This window comes from Pholis gunnellus (genome assembly GCF_910591455.1).
Source record: "Pholis gunnellus genome assembly, chromosome: 4".
NCBI lineage: Eukaryota > Metazoa > Chordata > Actinopteri > Perciformes > Pholidae > Pholis > Pholis gunnellus.
The window spans coordinates 22,504,306-22,523,520 of NC_136530.1; the positions used below are offsets into that span (position 1 = coordinate 22,504,306).

The 19,215-nt window shown below is 47.4% G+C and overlaps 1 protein-coding gene across 1 annotated transcript; it reads right to left on the reverse strand.

The window, feature by feature from the left end:
• Positions 1 to 310: 310 nt before the first annotated feature.
• On the reverse strand, positions 311 to 17,810 carry LOC306695077 (uncharacterized protein). Its single transcript, XM_079158213.1, has 7 exons — positions 17,762 to 17,810; positions 17,321 to 17,404; positions 4,775 to 5,024; positions 4,545 to 4,562; positions 4,404 to 4,442; positions 695 to 794; positions 311 to 541 (listed from the first exon to the last, which is right to left on the reverse strand). Exons 3-7 carry the CDS (start codon positions 5,022 to 5,024, stop codon positions 484 to 486), a joined length of 465 nt encoding a protein of 154 aa, XP_079014339.1. The 5' UTR covers positions 17,321 to 17,404; positions 17,762 to 17,810; the 3' UTR covers positions 311 to 483.
• Between the last annotated feature and the right edge of the window lie 1,405 nt (positions 17,811 to 19,215).

Sequence of the window (19,215 nt, forward strand, 5' to 3'; positions counted from 1 at the left end):
TGAAATAATGGGAGGAAACTGAAACCACGATATGAAACTTTTCACCTTCAGTCCCTTGTGTTTTGACTCAAAACAATACCCAGTTTGTATATACAGTAAAATAAAGTGATACACGAGTATCTACTCCTGTTTCAGACTGTAAAATTATAACGGCTCCCACGAGGCTTTGCTTGCTTGTTAGTCAAATGTGATGACCAATTACATCGTATGAAAATGAAAAAAATGTAAACTTTAATGTCTGATGTGATTTATTTTCGTGTTACAAATTTAAATAGACACGGTGTATTTGATTGAGTTGCCTGATTTTTCATTATTGGATGGCCATTTCAAAGTTATAATAATACAATGATGAAAAGCTTAAACTGATCACACATTTTAATTAAAAAATTCATATAAATACCAGTTAATTTAAAAATGTAGATAATTAAAATTTCGATACAATTCTGGTTGAAGTATTATCAGAAGAAGTGGAGAGGTAAATGTCTACACTGGACATTCATCCTCAGGGTTCGGCTCACTGGAGTCCACTGCAGGCTGCGCTCTGTGAACACAGGAGAGGTTAGAGATTAACCAACAACTCATTCAGTTTCATGTGGTCATGAAGAGGAAAACAGGGATACGATCATGTAAGGAGGACGATGTTTAATACCGACTGCTTTGTTTCACACTATGCATGCAGTACTTTCCTTCTTACCTTAGATAGTTTCTATATTTTCCATATTTCCAAGCAGCCAGCAAGAGGGATATTATGACTGGTACGAGGAGGAGGAGCAGCAGCCACCATTTCGATGCACCTATCAGCCACAGAAGAAACAGAGGAGAGACATGAGCAGTGGTGGAATGTTACACTGTACATCTACTCAAATACTGTAACTAGGTACACATTTGAGGTACTTTTACTTTACCTGAGTTTACTTTTTAAGTTACTTTCTACTTCTAGACAAAATCTCAGAGGCAAATAATATTTCTGGTCTGTGGCAGGTGTCGGAACTGTGGCAGGCGAGCGGCACTGTTCGGCACCCGAGCGGCACTAGTTCGGCAGCTGCCGAGCTGAGCGGGCAAAGCCACATTTCCTGAGAACACCCATTGTTACGACAGGTCAGCTACCATAAATCAGTTTTATGATTTTAGTTGAGTCACCGGAGCCAACCGAGAGTAACCACGTTGTACTTCTTTGTTTCTCATTCATTTTATTTAAGCATGATTTTGCTGGTTTTGCAACAAAAGGGAACATAATACACTCTTTCCAAATTATTACTTTTATAATCATTTACAACAATCGGCTAAAATAATGAAAATAAATCATCCGTTTTATTATCATTTAAAAGTATATATATAAAAACGTTTTAAAATTAAAACCCATAAAATCTCCAATCCAAAAATACATGTGTGAAAATATCTTCACTCTTCCTCTGCTTATATGTAGGTGTCATTAGTAGCCACAAGCTGCCAGTGCCAATAGTTGTCACAGGAGTGCCGCCAGCAGTCAGAGGGGTGCCAGAGGGTAATCATAAAACTGATTTATGGCAGCTGACCTCTCGTAACAACAAGAGGGTGTTTTCAGGAAATGTGGCTCCGCCCACTGCGGAACTTAAACTTTAACGGAGGGAAAATAAGACGCTGTAGACATCTAAACGCTGATTGGCCAAGACTCCAAACGTCACATCAAAGATGTTTTATTGTGAAGATCACGAAATCACCTTTTCTCCTCGTCTGACTACAATCTGAGAAACGCTGGCTGGCCAGTTGACCCCCCCCCCCCCCCAAGAAAAACTACGAATCTACACGATTCACGTGGATGACTTATTTTTTATTCAAAACGGCGAATTCCGCCGAAAAACGACAAGTTTGCAGGTATGGAAAATAATCCTTAGTTAATAGATCAAACTGAGCTCCAGAAAATCCTGCTTTTACGTAAATGCATGAGTGATAATAATCGAATGATATAATGTACGATAGTACAATACTATTAATATTAAAAGGTATAATATGCAACAATTTCCCCCAAAAATGTACTTACTTCTAAAACAGTAATCCCTCTCACTCATCACGTACGACTCACTACAAGTGTGTGGTGGTGTCTGTATCCCTCTGCCTGCATTTTCTCTTTTCTTATTATTTTGCTGTGTTCAGGACGTTTCTGGGCGACAGCAAAGAGATTTTGAATCCCCACGTGGGGATGTAACCCCCGGCCAATAAGCAGGGTGTGCAGCCCGCTCTCATTCCCAGCTCAAACATCGCGGCTTTGCCAGGCCCCTCAGCGTACTGATGCTAAAAGTGTGCCACTCCTTAGCGTGTAATACAAAGCATTAGACGACAGTGTGTTACATTGCTGTGTGTTTTTATGTGCTTCTGCGTGTAGGCTATGTGTTTTAACCTCTCTGCTGCGTGTACCGGTGTTACGTGCCTACTGGTTTTTGAACCTACTGGTTTCCCTTCCGTGCGTGTGTTGTGTTCGCTTAAAAGCAGCAGCTGTTTCCTGCCGCTGTCGGCTGATTCGTCACACATTCACAAACATATTGCTGGAGATCTATATACCACATCCTATATCAATTGCGGGGATTACGATTGTATAAGTGAGCACTACATCACAGCCACGTATGAAGAAATACATTGAAGAAAATATATTTATGGAAAGATCGCAACAACCTGGTTTCGAACCCTGTCCAGCAAAATAATAAAACTCCCTAAGGCGGTCGCGCTACGCACTCCGCCACCGCTAGTTGATTGTTTCAAAGATATCTATTTATTTATTCATGAAGTCACACCATGTCAATACCCAGGAAACGTTTTGGTCTATGGTGAACTGAGACAACTGGTTACCTGGGGGCGTATCTTCAAAAGGTGCATCACAGACGTAAAATCCGAAAATACACAGCATGCACCTTACTTCTGGGTCTCGGAATGGGAGCCACTGTATTTCACTATAACATTACAAGACACATACAATATGTAGAATGACCCTGTAAATCACTACGTCCATTTCTTCATTGTTTTGTGGATAGAACATTACTGATATTTCATTCTTCCTGTATAGCTTAGTGTTCGCAAATGAGTATTTTCACGGTACAACCGTCACTGTATAATCGTCACAAATGTACATTTGTTTTTGTCAAAATGCGTGGGTGGTGTCTGGGCAAAGCCTCGCGAAAAAGCTTTGATAAAAAGGTTTGGAAGTGTTCGAAGATACGCCCCCAGGTAACCAGTTGTCTCAGTTCACCGTAGACCAAAACGTTTTCTGGGTATTAACATGGTGTGACTTCATGAATAAATAAATGAATATCTTTGAAACAATCAAGTAGCGGTGGCGGAGTGCGTAGCGCAACCGCCTTAGGGAGTTATATTATTTTGCTGGACAGGGTTCGAAACCAGGTTGTTGCGATCTTTCCATAAATGTATTTTCTTCAATGTATTTCTTCATACGTGGCTGTGATGTAGTGCTCACTTATACAATCGTAATCCCCGCAATTGATATAGGATGTGGTATATAGATCTCCAGCAATATGTTTGTGAATGTGTGACGAATCAGCCGACAGCGGCAGGAAACAGCTGCTGCTTTTAAGCGAACACAACACACGCACGGAAGGGAAACCAGTAGGTTCAAAAACCAGTAGGCACGTAACACCGGCATTAGAGGGCAGACGGTCCACAGCAGGGTGAAGCGCGCATTGAGCCGCATTCATTCAAAATCCGGCACCTTAGCAGGCGTGGATTTGTTTATTTGTCCGTAAAACAGTCCGAAAATAATTTTTCATTCTTCTGATTCCCGGCTTTGTTTTAAACGGTCTCTCTTCATTCTATCTTTATCTCGCTCGACCATTGCTTCGCTCTTCTCTCTCGCTGGTTGAGCCGGAGAGGATCGAGGGCCAATTTTGAATGGGGTTCGAGTGGCTTTAGTAAGTTTACTTAAGTAAAGGATCTGAGAACTACTTCCACCACGGGGTAATATGGAGTACGGTCAACATCTCTGACCTGACACTTGATAAATGCTGTTTATTAATGACTTCAATCCGGAAGATTTTAAATCACATTTCACAGAAATGACACAACTTAAATCAAATTGTGAAACATTATAAAAACTGTGTAAATAACATCAGTTAGCTGCATGAATACTACTAACTTGAAATGACGAAAACTAAAATTGCACATTTACTAGAGATATCTCTTATGTGCCATTGTTTACATTGTTGATTGCACTTAATTTTAACAGGACTAGCTACAGATGTTTCCTCGCAACTGATTTACACTAAAGTCTTAATTGGCTGAGACATTTCTTAAATTGTAATCGTGCAATCTGATTTAAATCAATACTCATTTGAAATATTTTCTCAGGAAATGTGTTTCTTGGGTGTGCAGTGTATAAACAATGATTAACCCCACAATTGGTAGTCGGAACTGCTCACCCGTGTCAACGCCGGTCAAGTCCGCCTTTTCGTTTGTGTCTGAAAGAAGGATAAGAGTCGGTTATAGAGACATCTTCCCACCAGATACTCGACTCAGATGTAAATCATGTAAATGAATCGGAGATTTAAAAAGACACTCACCAGAAAAGCTGGGGCAGTCTGCAATAAAACACACATAACAGTTAATCAACCAGTCGAGTGACTGAAATCTGACACAATTTATTTTGAAATCATGTTTTATTTTCATGTGGCGGGAACATGACTTATACCAGAAGGCTATTTGTAACAGTGGAACTAGATACACATGTATGACTATGAAGTTGTGATGTGATTAAAAAGTAATTAAACCTCAGTCACACTTCAGCTCTTACCGCTCTTGGTGAAGTCTATTGTTTGACCCCCTCCCTCCATCACTAGCGTCACGTTCTTCAGCAGGTCAAAGCAAACAGCGTAGACAAACTGTTGGAAACACACCACGCAGCCGGAGGACGACGGCAGGTCGGTTGAGGAGCAGAGTGGAGGTGCACCACTCCCCGAATACATGGAACCGGCTTCACTGTTGGCATCGTACACCTGATCCACAATGTTTTGCTGAACAGTCCGAAAACAACTGAAAGACATCTGGAGAGAAGAGAGAGGCCTTAGGAAAACAAAACAATCCTGTCCATTTCATTATTTTTGTATTCAAGCGATAGATATGCGAAGGTCAATAAGTAATCTGCAAGAGAAATAAAGAAAAACAAATGAATTTGATTCAAATAAACGTCCGCTTAGTGATGCATTTGACTCCGACAGACGTGATCTCTAAAAGCGCTTTCCACTAAACAAAGCAAGCTCATCTCACGTTTTAACAAGTGAAATAACGTGAAATCTTAATCTGTGATTCATTACAAAGTGAGAAAGTATTTTGTAGTTGTGGAAGTGCAAGAAAAACTCCATGCCGACTGATCTGACTGTACGGTGAAAGTCATGTATTTGTGTTATTGGCACGGTCTAATTATATACGTCTGTCAGTTTCTAATTGAAATTGTCAAAATGAATGCAGTTGACTAAGACTGACTAAGTGTAGCGTTAGACATTCCTGCAGCTATCTTCGTTATTACAGTCACCAAGATGGTTAGCTAGTAGCTCCTAGTAGCTAGCACTCACGGGAGAAAAAGAACAGACGACCATCGTCTCTTTGGTCTGGGAACTCACTCTGACCGCTTTTATTCTGCGCATGCGCACAACAGCACCTCAGTGCAAACAGGCACAGGCCACTCAACATGGCTTTGCTACTCACATAGGAATATGCTCAACACTCCCACTCAAAGACATGTGTATAGCTCTCTATGTTGGTAAATAAAAACCAAAAATACACAACTTCAAAATAAAACATTTTGCATACTGGCAGTGTTCTAAAAACTTCAAAACATTTACATCTGTCAGTTCACATTACTCACCAAACAAATACCCCTTGAAACTCTCAAACTTATTCTTTGTCACTGGCTTGGTAAGAACATCAGCTACCATGTTTGCAGTAGGACAGTATTCTATAGATATTTTCCCCTCTGCGTGTGCAGACCGTATAAAGTGATACTTTATATCTATGTGTTTGCTTCTCTGTCTGCATACTGGGTTCTTAGATAAAGCTATCGCCCCCTGGTTGTCCTCATAGATCTTGACTGGTACATGCTGGTTACCACTATCTATTCCTCTAAGTCAGGGGTGGCCAACCAGTCAGAGACCAAGAGCCACATTTTTTACTGTGTTACCGCAAAGAGCCACATCATACACATGGGCACACATGAACATCACCCTATCCCTTCCTCACACACACACATATCTTTGCTCAGCCAGATTTATTGTAAATGTCACACACCAACATGATAATGACAGAAATTGACTCCTAAGACCACAGGCCAGTCATTTTCAACAATGAACATTGTGTACACTGTCTCACACAGACAAACTCTCAGTTCAACCAAGTCCACAAACAAAAATATAATAATTTACAATAGTGTTTTTCTTTTACTATGCATGTTACTTAGTGGGACTTCTGGCATTCCTTGCCTTGAACAATCCTCTTCAAATCTGGCTTGTATTCCGTTGTTGCCACTCGAAGCAATTCTTTCACATGGGTGTCAGTCAGAACAGATCGATGCTTTGATTTCACGTGTTTCAGGGTAGAAAACACAGACTCGCAGACATATGTTGACCCAAACATTAACAGTATCTTAAGCGCAGCCCGTTTGACATTGGGGTATTTTTTCATTGGCACACTTTTCCAGAACTCAATGGTCCCTTAAAGCAGGTTTGAGTTGGTCCTCCTCACAAAGATCGATCATCTCCAACTCAGCCGCAGCCTCATCTGCGACTAGCGGGGCTTTCAAACAGTCCGTCTCGGCGTTAAATGGGTCGACGAGGAACGTAATCTGTGGCCGCACATGCGCGTTTGACGAAAATACCGTATTTAACTCAAGCGAAGCGAACACGCACATTAAAAAACCACAAATACAAACTTCGATATGAACGTAAGAGCCGCATGAAACCGGGCAAAGAGCCGCATGCGGCTCGGGAGCCGCGGGTTGGCCACCCCTGCTCTAAGTAGTTGTACAAGGTACATACTCTCTTGAGTCGTGGCTGCAAGTGCCATATACTCTGCTTCGCAGGTGGACAACGCCACTGTTGGCTGTTTCCTACTCTTCCACGATATAACTGGACCATTCTCAGTTAAGCTGAAACAGTATCCACTTGTGCTCCTCCTATCATCCTTATCGGCTGCCCAATCAGCATCACTATATCCTTCCAGCTGTAGGAGGCTTTTCTCACATTTCTGGTAGTGTAGTTCTTGATCTATCGTACCCTTTAAGTACCTCAGTATGTGTTTTGCTGTAGCCCAATGCTGTTGCTTTGGTTCTGCTAGATACTGAGATAGTTTACTCACAACCCAGCTCAGGTCAGGTCTGGTACATGTCATAATGTATATCAAGCTACCTACTATCTCTCTATATCCTGTCGAATCAATAACTTCACCCTCACTGTCAAAGTTTAACTTTTGCTCACATGGGGTGGATCTCGGTTTGCATCCGGACATTCCAAATTTCACTAATATTTTCTCTATGTGTCTCTTTTGAGTCATTTTGATCTCTCCCTCACTTTGTCTGAAATCGATACCCAGGAAGTGTTTAAGTGGACCCATATCTTTCATCTTAAACCTTCTCTTCAACATTTCTTTTACATCACTGAGTAAGGTGTTGTTACTCGCTGCTATGATTAAGTCATCTACCCACACTAACAGAATCACTTTCTCGTTCTCAGATCTTCTGCTGTAGACACAATGATCAGCATCATTTTGCACAAAACCATTCTCTGTAAGGTGATCATGCAGTAACATGTTCCAGTTCCGCCCGGACTGTTTTAAACCATACAATGACTTGTTGAGTTTACACACTAAGTGTTCCCCTGTTTTTGACTTGATCTCAAAACCTTCCGGTTGCTCCATATATACCTCACAGTCTATTGGAGCATGGAGATAAGCAGTCTTCACATCCATTTGGTGTAGGGTAAGATCCTCCTGTACAGCCACCTGCATTAATGCTCGTACAGAGGTCATGTTGGCTGTCGGTGAAAAAGTCTCTTTATAATCAATCCCTTCCACTTGACTATACCCCTTTGCGACATATCTGGCTTTACAAGTTTCAGATCCATCTGGCCTCTCTTTCACTGCATACACCCAGCGACCTCCCACTGCTTGTTTGCCTCTTGGCAGTGGGGTCAGAGTGAAAGTATTATTCTCTGTCAAAGAGTTCATCTCATCTTTCATCGCGTCAGCCCACATTTTTGACTTCTTTGAGTCCATTGCCTCTTTAAGTGTTTTAGGTACATCATAAGCTACTCTGTAGAAATAATCTACATTTTCACTTTCATCATTATTACACTCAGCTTTACACTGATACTCCTTTAAATATTCTGTAGCCTTTCTCTGTCTCATAGGGTATCTCTTTTCTCCCTCTTCTCTCTGAGTACTAACTGTCTGGGTCGGACCTGCCTCAGCAGTCTCCTCAACATTTGACTCTTTACTCTCCTTAGGCTGTCCCTGACCCTGGTTGACTATCTTCGGTGGTGTACCTTTTTTCTCAATATCTTCCCCCATGTCACAATCTGTCTGAGTCTGACTATCTGCGCTACCTTTGGTGAGGAATTTCACCAGCCTATGTTTGAGGACTTTTCCTGTCTCGGGATAATACACATTATATGCTGGACTATATTTGTCATAGCCTACAAAGATCCCCTTTTTGCATCTAGAATCCAGCTTTTTCTTATCCTGCTGATATACGTAGCATTCAGAACCAAATATCTTCATGTTAGATAGGTTAGGTGTTTTTCCTGTGAAAACACGGTAAGGTGTCTGCTCTAGCCGCTTACTGTAGCACCTGTTGCGGATTTGACATGCTGTCTGTACAGCATATGTCCATAATTGCTTTGGGAGGTTACTCTCCAATAGCATGCATCGAGACATCTCGAATAAGGTTCTCCAACCTCTTTCGGCAGTTCCATTCTGATGAGGTGAGTAGGGTGCACTCTTCTCATGCCTTATCAAGTTACTCCTAAGTAAAGACTGGAACTCCTGCCCGGTAAACTCTGTTCCGTTATCAGACCTTATGCACTTTATCTTTCCATATGGAGCTACATCTGCTATGAATTTTTCTGTAGCTTTTGTCGTGTCACTCTTTGCTTTAATAAAGTATGGAAAAATCATTCCACTGAAATCATCAGTAAATGCTATTGCATATCTGTATCCATCTTTATCTGCTGGTTCTATCGGACCGCATAGGTCTGTGTGTACTAGCTCTAATACGGTTGTAGCTTTAGCGTCTGCCTGTCTGTTTCTGCTTTGTGTAAACTTGCCCTGTGTGCATATTTCACAGTTTTGGTTGGACTTGTCATGTTTCCCTTTTATAGACATCCCTTCAACCACCTTTTCTAATTTTGCAACATCATCAAAATTACAATGACCAAGAATCCTATGCCACGTTTGAATGTCATGACAACCATACACTTCATCAACATTTTCATCCTCTACAGTGCTAAGGTAATACAACCTACCATACACGTCCATTTTGAATATGGTACCATCCTTGTGAACCAGCCAGTCATTACCGTCCTTGAAGCGGACCTCAGCTCCGTTGGCTGTCGCTGCTTTGACTGAAAAGATGTTTTGTGGAAACGATGGGATGTAGAGCGCTTGCTTGAGCCTCGTTTTCACCTGTCGTCCCTCGCTGTCCAGCAAGTAGACTTCGGCGTCTCCCCTCATCTTTGCCATCCCGCTCACCTTGGATCCGTCAGCAAGCTCGATCATGTGGTCCTCGGGTCTGAAGCTCTTGTCAACTGTTTTGAACTTTGTGGCGTCGTTGATCATGTGTGTTGTGGCGCCGCAATCGACCATGAGACCCTTTTTGTTTTCTCTTTGTGCAGGACAATCACTCATCCTGAAACAGAAGGACGTATGCTCTGCCTCTGTCTCTCCATCAGCTTTCTTTACATGGTCACGGCCTTGTCCTTGGCCGCGTCCCCTTCCTCGCTGTGGTGTGTCCCATTTTCGTTCCTCTCTTCTCACCTGGTAACCTTCAGGAGATGCCCTGGCCATGTGTCCCTTTTTACCGCACGTGTAACACTCGACATCAGCCAGGTCCATTTTCTTCCCTCTTCCTCTTCCTCGGGACCTCGTTGCCCCGCTAGTCTTCATCACGTTGTCTTCTTCAGCATTCACGTCACTTTTCCCATATTTTTCAGTACTCTCGTAACTTCGCAGTTTTGTTTTAAACTCGCCGAACGTTACAGTGTCACTTGTCTGAGTGATGTACACGATGAATGGCTTGTATGAATCAGGTAGTCCTTTTACTACCATAGCCATCTGAAGCCCATCACTAATATGCTCCTCTGCTCTTCTCAATGACGTGAATATAGTCTCTGCTCGAATAATATAGTCCGTGACCGTTTCATTGCTGGCCTTATGGAGCGCGGAAAGTTCACAATACAAACTCACAACGCGGGGTTTGTCCTTTCCGGCATAGTGCGCGCGAAGAATATTCAGTGCTTTTCTTCCGTCACGTTTCGCGTCCCTCATTACCAATGACAAGCTCTTGTTGTCCAGACATTGCACTAGTTCTGCATATGCCTCACCGTTCTTTTCCCCGTCTTCCGCGAGAGCTTCTTCGTCATCCTCAGCGATCTCCGGGTCTTCCGAGATAACTTCTCTGAGACGACGTAACTCCATGTGCGCGAGGAACCTTGTTTCCCAGAGCTCGTAATTTTTCTCATCACCGTCGAATAAAAGTCTGAACCACCTTTGGCCTGATTGACTGGGCCCATAACCTGTAGCGTTAGACATTCCTGCAGCTATCTTCGTTATTACAGTCACCAAGATGGTTAGCTAGTAGCTCCTAGTAGCTAGCACTCACGGGAGAAAAAGAACAGACGACCATCGTCTCTTTGGTCTGGGAACTCACTCTGACCGTTTTTATTCTGCGCATGCGCACAACAGCACCTCAGCGCGCACAGGCACAGGCCACTCAACATGGCTTTGCTACTCACATAGGAATATGCTCAACACTAAGTCCACTGTACGCCTATACTTCCTGCAGCCTTATAAGAGTCTGTGAGGTACAGTGAGTCATTTTGATGTACCGAGCATCAGATTTCCTGTGTATGTTACGACAGCTAGCAGTACAGGAACGCGTTTTAGTTAAACAGAGGGAAAACATCCACATGTAACGAATGCCTTACTGTATTATATATATCCTGAAGTAAAAAAGTGTTTGTTTGTTACCTTGAAATAGTTTTCTCAACCTTGTCTTCTTTACAGTGCCGATTCAGAAACTATATATATTTGCAGCCTGATAAAGTCACAACGTGTACAATTCCATGCAACAGAAATGATTATTATTGACTATGACCACATGTTTATGCTTCCTCATATCATTTTAGGAAGGGCTGTTAACGACACAGAGATTTATGCAGCACTTGCTTTTCTGGGAAACGATAGCAATGTGGTGATGAAAACCACAATAACAACTCGTTTCACCATGTTAGACAGGCTGCATACTATTAGGAAAGGACATACAACTTCTGGTGACACGTGGGCCACGAAGGCTCCTAAAAATGAATGCGATTGCTGCCATGCATGTGCTGGTCTTGTTATCTGAGACAGGAAACTGTATACCGTCATAATAACGCATACTTGTGGGTATACGCGGTGTCTCGTGATTCTTCTGAAAGCTGTTCAAGACTCTGTCAGAGCCTTTACAGTTCCAGTGAAAAGTGGAAAATTGCCTCCAATTATGTCTGTCATGATTAGGCTTTGCCTCTGTGTTCTGTGTGTCTGTGTTACTCCACTCTACCTGTCAGTCACTCCCTCAGCCTAATTCCCTTCACCTGCCGCTGATTAGTAATCAAGCACTTCCCCCTCATCAGCACAACTCTTCTCACCTGTTCTTCCCTCTTCATAAGCTCCTGCCCATCAGTCACTCCTTGCCAGATTCTTGCAATGTCTACCCGCCCGTTCGGCTTGTGCTGTTCCTGGTTTCCCTGTCTGCCTGCCCTGTTTCCTGTCCTGCTGGATTTCCTCCCCTCTTCCCTTGTCTCGTCCGTGGATGCCCCATTGTGCCTGTAAGTCTGCTGTTTGTTTTGAATTGTTCATTAAAACCACTTCTACACGCTACTCTGCCTGGTCTGCGTTTGAGTCCTCCACCATGCCCCATGACAGAAGAATCTGGCCAAGAAGGGACTCAGCAGACCACCAGTTTGAGTGGTATGAACAATTCATGGGTTACCGCCTTATCCAGAAGGCAGACCCGGACGTGTTGGCCGCAGCGGACCAACGCTTTGAGCGCTTCTCCCCGGGGTGGTACGAACACTTTTCGGGAACCTGCCAGGCTTTTGGAGGGCCTCGGAGCGTCCAGAAGGCGAACCGTGACCTAGGTTTGAAGCCATCCCCCGAGTGGGATGAACAGTTTGAGGGTTCCCGCTTGGCCTATGGAGGGCCTCTGAGCATCCAGAGGGCAAACCGGGAACTAAGCCGCTCTGTCACCCCAAAGAAGAGTCAGAGGCAGAGAAAGGGTCAGTCTTCAGTTCCCGCTGGGCCGCAGCGATCCCCCGCTCCCGCTGGGCCGCAGCGATCCCCCGTTCCCGCTGGGCCGCAGCGATCCCCCGTTCCCGCTGGGCCGCAGCGATCCCCCGTTTCCGCTGGGCCGCAGCGATCCCCCGTTTCCGCTGGGCCGCAGCGATCCCCCGTTTCCGCTGGGCCGCAGCGATCCCCCGTTTCCGCTGAGCCGCAGCGATCCCCCGTTTCCGCTGGGCTGCAGCGATCCCCTGCTCCCGCTTGGCCGCAGCTAACTCCAGCTCCCCGTGTCCAGTCGACGGTCCGACCGACTCCAGCTCCCCGTGTCCAGTCAACGGTCCGACCGACTCCAGCTGTCGCCTCGGCAGCGCAACCTCTCCCGGACCCAGCCACCGCAGCCTCGGCGCCTCAGCCTGTCCCGGACCCAGCCGCCGACGTCTCGTCGCCACAGCGGTTCCCGGCCGCCGCCGCCGCCTTAGCGCTGCAGCCTCTCCCGGACCTGACCACCGCCGCCTCGGCACCGCAGCCTATCCCGAACCCGGCCGCAGGCGCCTCAGCGACTCAGTCACTTCCGCACTCGGTCGCCGCCGATGAGGTGAGCCTATTCCTGGCAGGCTTTGCCATTTGGTGGAGCCTCGCCGCCTCAGAGCCGCAGCGACCTCCTGTGCCTGACGCTGCCGCCTCCATGTCGCAGCGACCTCCTGTGCCTGCCGCTGCCGCCTCCGTGTCGCAGCGACCTCCTGTGCCTGCCGCTGCCGCCTCCGTGCAGCAGCGACCTCCAGTGCCTGCCGCCGCTGAGGAGCAGCGACCTTTAGCTCCCGCCGTCGCCGAGGAGCAGCAGCGACCTCCAGTCCCGGCCGTTGCCGTCTCCGAGGAGCAGCAGCGACCTCCAGTCCCGGCCGTTGCCGTCTCCGAGGAGCAGCAGCGACCTCCAGTCCCGGCCGTTGCCGTCTCCGAGGAGCAGCAGCGACCTCCAGTCCCGGCCGTTGCCGTCTCCGAGGAGCAGCAGCGACCTCCAGTCCCGGCCGTTGCCGTCTCCGAGGAGCAGCAGCGACCTCCAGTCCCGGCCACTGCTGTCTCCGAGGAGCAGCGATCACCAGCCCCTGCCGCCGACGTCTCCGAGGAGCAGCGATCACCAGCCCCCGAGATCCAGCCGGAGCCCCAGTGTTCCCAGTCCGGTTCCCCCGAGTCAGTCACTTCCGCACTCGGTCGCCGCCGATGAGGTGAGCCTATTCCTGGCAGGCTTTGCCATTTGGTGGAGCCTCGCCGCCTCAGAGCCGCAGCGACCTCCTGTGCCTGACGCTGCCGCCTCCATGTCGCAGCGACCTCCTGTGCCTGCCGCTGCCGCCTCCGTGTCGCAGCGACCTCCTGTGCCTGCCGCTGCCGCCTCCGTGCAGCAGCGACCTCCAGTGCCTGCCGCCGCTGAGGAGCAGCGACCTTTAGCTCCCGCCGTCGCCGAGGAGCAGCAGCGACCTCCAGTCCCGGCCGTTGCCGTCTCCGAGGAGCAGCAGCGACCTCCAGTCCCGGCCGTTGCCGTCTCCGAGGAGCAGCAGCGACCTCCAGTCCCGGCCGTTGCCGTCTCCGAGGAGCAGCAGCGACCTCCAGTCCCGGCCGTTGCCGTCTCCGAGGAGCAGCAGCGACCTCCAGTCCCGGCCGCTGCTGTCTCCGAGGAGCAGCGATCACCAGCCCCTGCCGCCGACGTCTCCGAGGAGCAGCGATCACCAGCCCCCGAGATCCAGCCGGAGCCCCAGTGTTCCCAGTCCGGTTCCCCCGAGCTCCAGCCGGAGCCCCAGTCCGGTTCCCCCGAGCTCCAGCCGGAGCCCCAGTCCGGTGCCCCCGAGCTCCAGCCGGAGCCCCAGTCCGGTTCCCCCGAGCTCCAGCCGGAGCCCCAGTCCGGTTCCCCCGAGCTCCAGCCGGAGCCCCAGTCCGGTTCCCCCGAGCTCCAGCCGGAGCCCCAGTCCGGTTCCCCCGAGCTCCAGCCGGAGCCCCAGTCCGGCTCCCCCGAGCTCCAGCCGGAGCCCCAGTGTTCCCAGTCCGGTTCCTCCGAGCTCCAGCCAGAGCCCCAGTGTTCCCAGTCCGGTTCCTCCGAGCTCCAGCCGGAGCCCCAGTCCGCCCAGCCCGGCTCTCCCGAGCTCCAGCCGGAGCCCCAGTCCGCCCAGCCCGGCTCTCCCGAGCTCCAGCCGGAGCCCCAGTCCGCCCAGCCCGGCTCTCCCGAGCTCCAGCCGGAGTCCCAGTCCGCCCAGCCCGGCTCTCCCGAGCTCCAGCCGGAGCCCCAGTCCGCCCAGCCCGGCTCTCCCGAGCTCCAGCCGGAGCCCCAGTCCGCCCAGCCCGGCTCTCCCGAGCTCCCGCCGGAGCCCCAGTCCGCCCAGCCCGGCTCTCCCGAGCTCCAGCCGGAGCCCCAGCCCGGCTCTCCCGAGCCCCAGTCTTCCCAGTCCGGCTCTCCCGAGCCCCAGTCTTCCCAGTCCGGCTCTCCCGAGCCCCAGTCTTCCCAGTCCGGCTCTCCCGAGCCCCAGTCTTCCCAGTCCGGCTCTCCCGAGCCCCAGTCTTCCCAGTCCGGCTCTCCCGAGCCCCAGTCTTCCCAGTCCGGCTCTCCCGAGCCCCAGTCTTCCCAGTCCGGCTCTCCCGAGCCTCAGCCCGTCCAGTCCGGCTCCCCCGAGCCTCAGCCCGTCCAGTCCGGCCCCCCCGAGCCTCAGCCCGTGGAGCCCCCGCTTCGGAAGCAAGTCCTGCAGCTCGAGCCTGTCCAGCCCGGCCGTCCGCCGGAGCCCCCGCTTCGGAAGCAAGTCCCGCAGCCCGGCCGTCCGCCGGAGCCCCCGCTTCGGAAGAAAGTCCCGCAGCCCGGCCATCCGCCGGAGCCCCCGCTTCGGAAGCAAGTCCCGCAGTCCGGCCGTCCGCCGGAGCCCCCGCTTCTGAAGCAAGTCCTGCAGTCCGGTCGACCGCCCGAGATCCAGCCTCTAGAGCCCTGTCCCCCGTCTGATTTCCGGCCTCCAGAGCCCTGTTCCCCGTCTGATTTCCGGCCTCCAGAGCCCTGGCCCTCCTCCGGGCCCCCTCCACCCACCCGGTTTTGGACTCTGACTCTCGGCCTCGGCGGAGTGTTAATCCTCCTCCGGGCCCCCACCGCCCTCCCTTGGGAGGCGTTTGTTTTTTTTGTTTGTTTTTTTTTGAGACGTCTTGAATCCGTCCCTTGGGGGGGGGGGTACTGTCACGATTAGGCTTTGCCTCTGTGTTCTGTGTGTCTGTGTTACTCCACTCTACCTGTCAGTCACTCCCTCAGCCTAATTCCCTTCACCTGCCGCTGATTAGTAATCAAGCACTTCCCCCTCATCAGCACAACTCTTCTCACCTGTTCTTCCCTCTTCATAAGCTCCTGCCCATCAGTCACTCCTTGCCAGATTCTTGCAATGTCTACCCGCCCGTTCGGCTTGTGCTGTTCCTGGTTTCCCTGTCTGCCTGCCCTGTTTCCTGTCCTGCTGGATTTCCTCCCCTCTTCCCTTGTCTCGTCCGTGGATGCCCCATTGTGCCTGTAAGTCTGCTGTTTGTTTTGAATTGTTCATTAAAACCACTTCTACACGCTACTCTGCCTGGTCTGCGTTTGAGTCCTCCACCATGCCCCGTGACAATGTCTGCATAACGTGTTACGTGAAAAGAGCAGCTGGAGCGAGAGCAACATGTTTTTTGAGTTATCAGTCACGTTAGTCTGGAAAATAACCCTATTTTAACTAACGAATCACTTAAAAGTAGCTTTGATAAAACCAGAGGTGTATTTCATATGTTTAATCTCATGACACTGTGCAGAGAAGGAAAAACTCCCAACGTGCGCATGCCCCAACTTCATGCGAAAGGCAGACGATTAAATGATAGAATATAAAAAAATATAAAGTCAGCCTGAAGTAAATAGACCACATGAAAATAAATTAATTTACTTCTTAAAAAGGTCCATTCTTTCTTCTTGGGAGTTATTTCCCTTTTCAGATAATCTTCTGAATCAGTTTACTGTGTCAGTTATACTCAGGTATAGTTGGAAAGATATTCAAAGATTCGGACTTCCCGGTTCAATAAATCGTTAGCGAAACGTTGTTAAAACACAAACGATGCCTCTCTGTAACTGGTGTGAGGTAGACAACAAGCTACAACCTTAATTTAAAAACGTGCCGTCCTCTGAGCTCCTCCAAACTGTACTGACGCACTCGGTCCCATGAGACGAGTGCGCATGGGACCGTCTACGAAGCAATGCGGAAAATACATACTACAACAATATTCAATCGCTTCACTTCAAATTCACTTCACACATCAATGGGCTTCTCCTTGTTCTACCACAACTGTTATTGTGATAACAGAAAACGCAAAACTGCCCACAGAAAGCAGCGTGTCTCTGATGTGTGAAATGTAGAGCGGCACAGCCCACACGTCCCGAGTCCCCTTTTCGCAGTCCACTGACTGATGCCGCTGCATGAGGGGTTTACAAAAAACACACGATGTCGCGTTATTCAAATAGCTGCAAAGGGTAAATCGTAATCCTAGATAGCCGTTTTGACTCAGAGGAGGACCTGCCTTCAGGTCAGCAGATACTAGAGTCCGTGTGAAGTTCCAGCAAGTAGCCTACTTCTGCATGGGATGCCTGTCCAACTTTGGGAGCTAAGTGAAATCTTAGAGGAAATCGACTACACGAAGAAGAATGAATAAGAATGATTGACGTCTTTTATCTAAACGCTCTTCTTCTGACAATCTGCTCTGTCTGTTTTATATTATTATTAAACATGTATTGATTTAACAGTCTTAGATTTAACGAAAGGTAGAAAACTAAAAAAGAAAAACTCACCTCAAGAGGAGTGGAAAGATGTTCACCGCACTTTGGTAAAAGTCGGCTTCTTCTGTTAGTTCCTCTTCTTCACATGCCGGGCGACTGTTATGACACATCACAAACACGAACACCTTTCTTGATTCGCGTGGGGGTGGGCTGGGGGATGGATCTTTAACTATTGAGTACTGACCATGTTTATATTTTTATTTGTAGAATGACGATGTTTCAAATCCCCTCCCCCCCAAAAAATTTTTTTATAATTTGAGAACCCATGAACATGTTCGCCAGGCTGCATACTATAGGCTACTGTATGCAGGTTACCTTTTACCTTTTACAACAAACTCAACACACACACACACAAGCTGGTAAAATTAAAGAATACCCCTCGTTGCTGGCAGGATGTGTAGCCTGAAGCGTGGAGAAATCACTCATGAGAGCAATAAGATAAGAGTGTGGTACCTTAGTTAAGAGTTCTGAGTCCAACCTGCAGCTTTTACCAGCGTCTCGGTCTCCGCTGAAGAGCATGGTGGCAATAGAGGGCGTGGTCCTCCCGTAACTCAGCCACTTTCTATGGCTGTCTCCCTTACTTTCAAACACTACTTCTTCACTTCTAGACTCTTCAAAAAATACAGAATATTTATAAATATACATCGGCTAACTTTTAAACTTCTTATACATTATATTAGACTGTACCTTGTTAACCTTTTAATCGTATATTTCTCCAATAGCTTTTTAGAACAAGAGTGCATGTTGTTTGTCAAGTCACATATATTTACAGATATACCTTTTATGTAACATCGTTTTAATAACAATGTATGGTATTTATTTTTAACCTGGTTTAGTGGTTTGATGCTGCTGTTAAACCGGTATGACATTACTAATCGGCTTCTCTGTAGTTCAGATCAGAGACGCTCAGTAAACTACTTCTATGGACTGACGCAGGATGCCTTTACTCTGTCGTGTATCCAAGAAAAGGAGGACAAATGAAACGTTTTAAAATGTGGTACAATCTTCGCCAGTTTACACACAAAATTAGCTCAAGACTGTTGAGGGACAGAGCAGAGCTGCTGCATTGCGCTAGCTTGTGGCTACGGGTTTGATGCTTCTGGAAGCTGTAGACTGGCTGAGCCTTTAGTTTCAGTGAAAAGTGTGAACTGCCTCCAAATATATCTGCATAACTTTGAACGTGAAAAGAGCAACTGGAGCCAGAGCAAAGCAGACAGCGCTTCCAGCACAGCTTGTTTTAAGGAGAGCTTTTATCCAATCAGATTCAGCCCCTATGTCTCTATGTAAGGAGAGAGGCCCGAGGTCCTCTAGACTTTGCAGATTGAAGTATATGGGGACGATATTGTTGATTGTCATAGTCTTCAACCAATCAGATCTTTATTTTGACATGTTGGGCGTATTCTTTGACTGCGTTTGTTTTTTTACATCTGCAGTAACGTTTTTATGAATACAATTTGAATGGCTCGTGCTCTTGTGTGGTTGAACGTGTGGATCCGCTGCAGGTTTGCTGGATTGATGTGTCATGCTTTATCATATGTGACTGGTTCTTATGACTTTGTGGTTGTCATTGTGTTAATTACGTTGATTTGACTATGCATTGTCCGTTAATGACGCAGCGTCCCGTCATGCACAGATTCATATATCTGCACCGTAGCTGTTCAACTGTAGTAGGACAGCACAGAAGGCCCAGGTATAAAATGCACGGCCCGCCACTGATATATATATATATATATATACGCCAATGTTATATATATTTTATATATAACATAACATATATATATATATATATATATATAGATATACATAACATTGGCCATAATATTAGTTATATATATATATATATATATATATATATATATATATATATATATATATATATATAGCCTAACATTGGCCATAATTAGTTT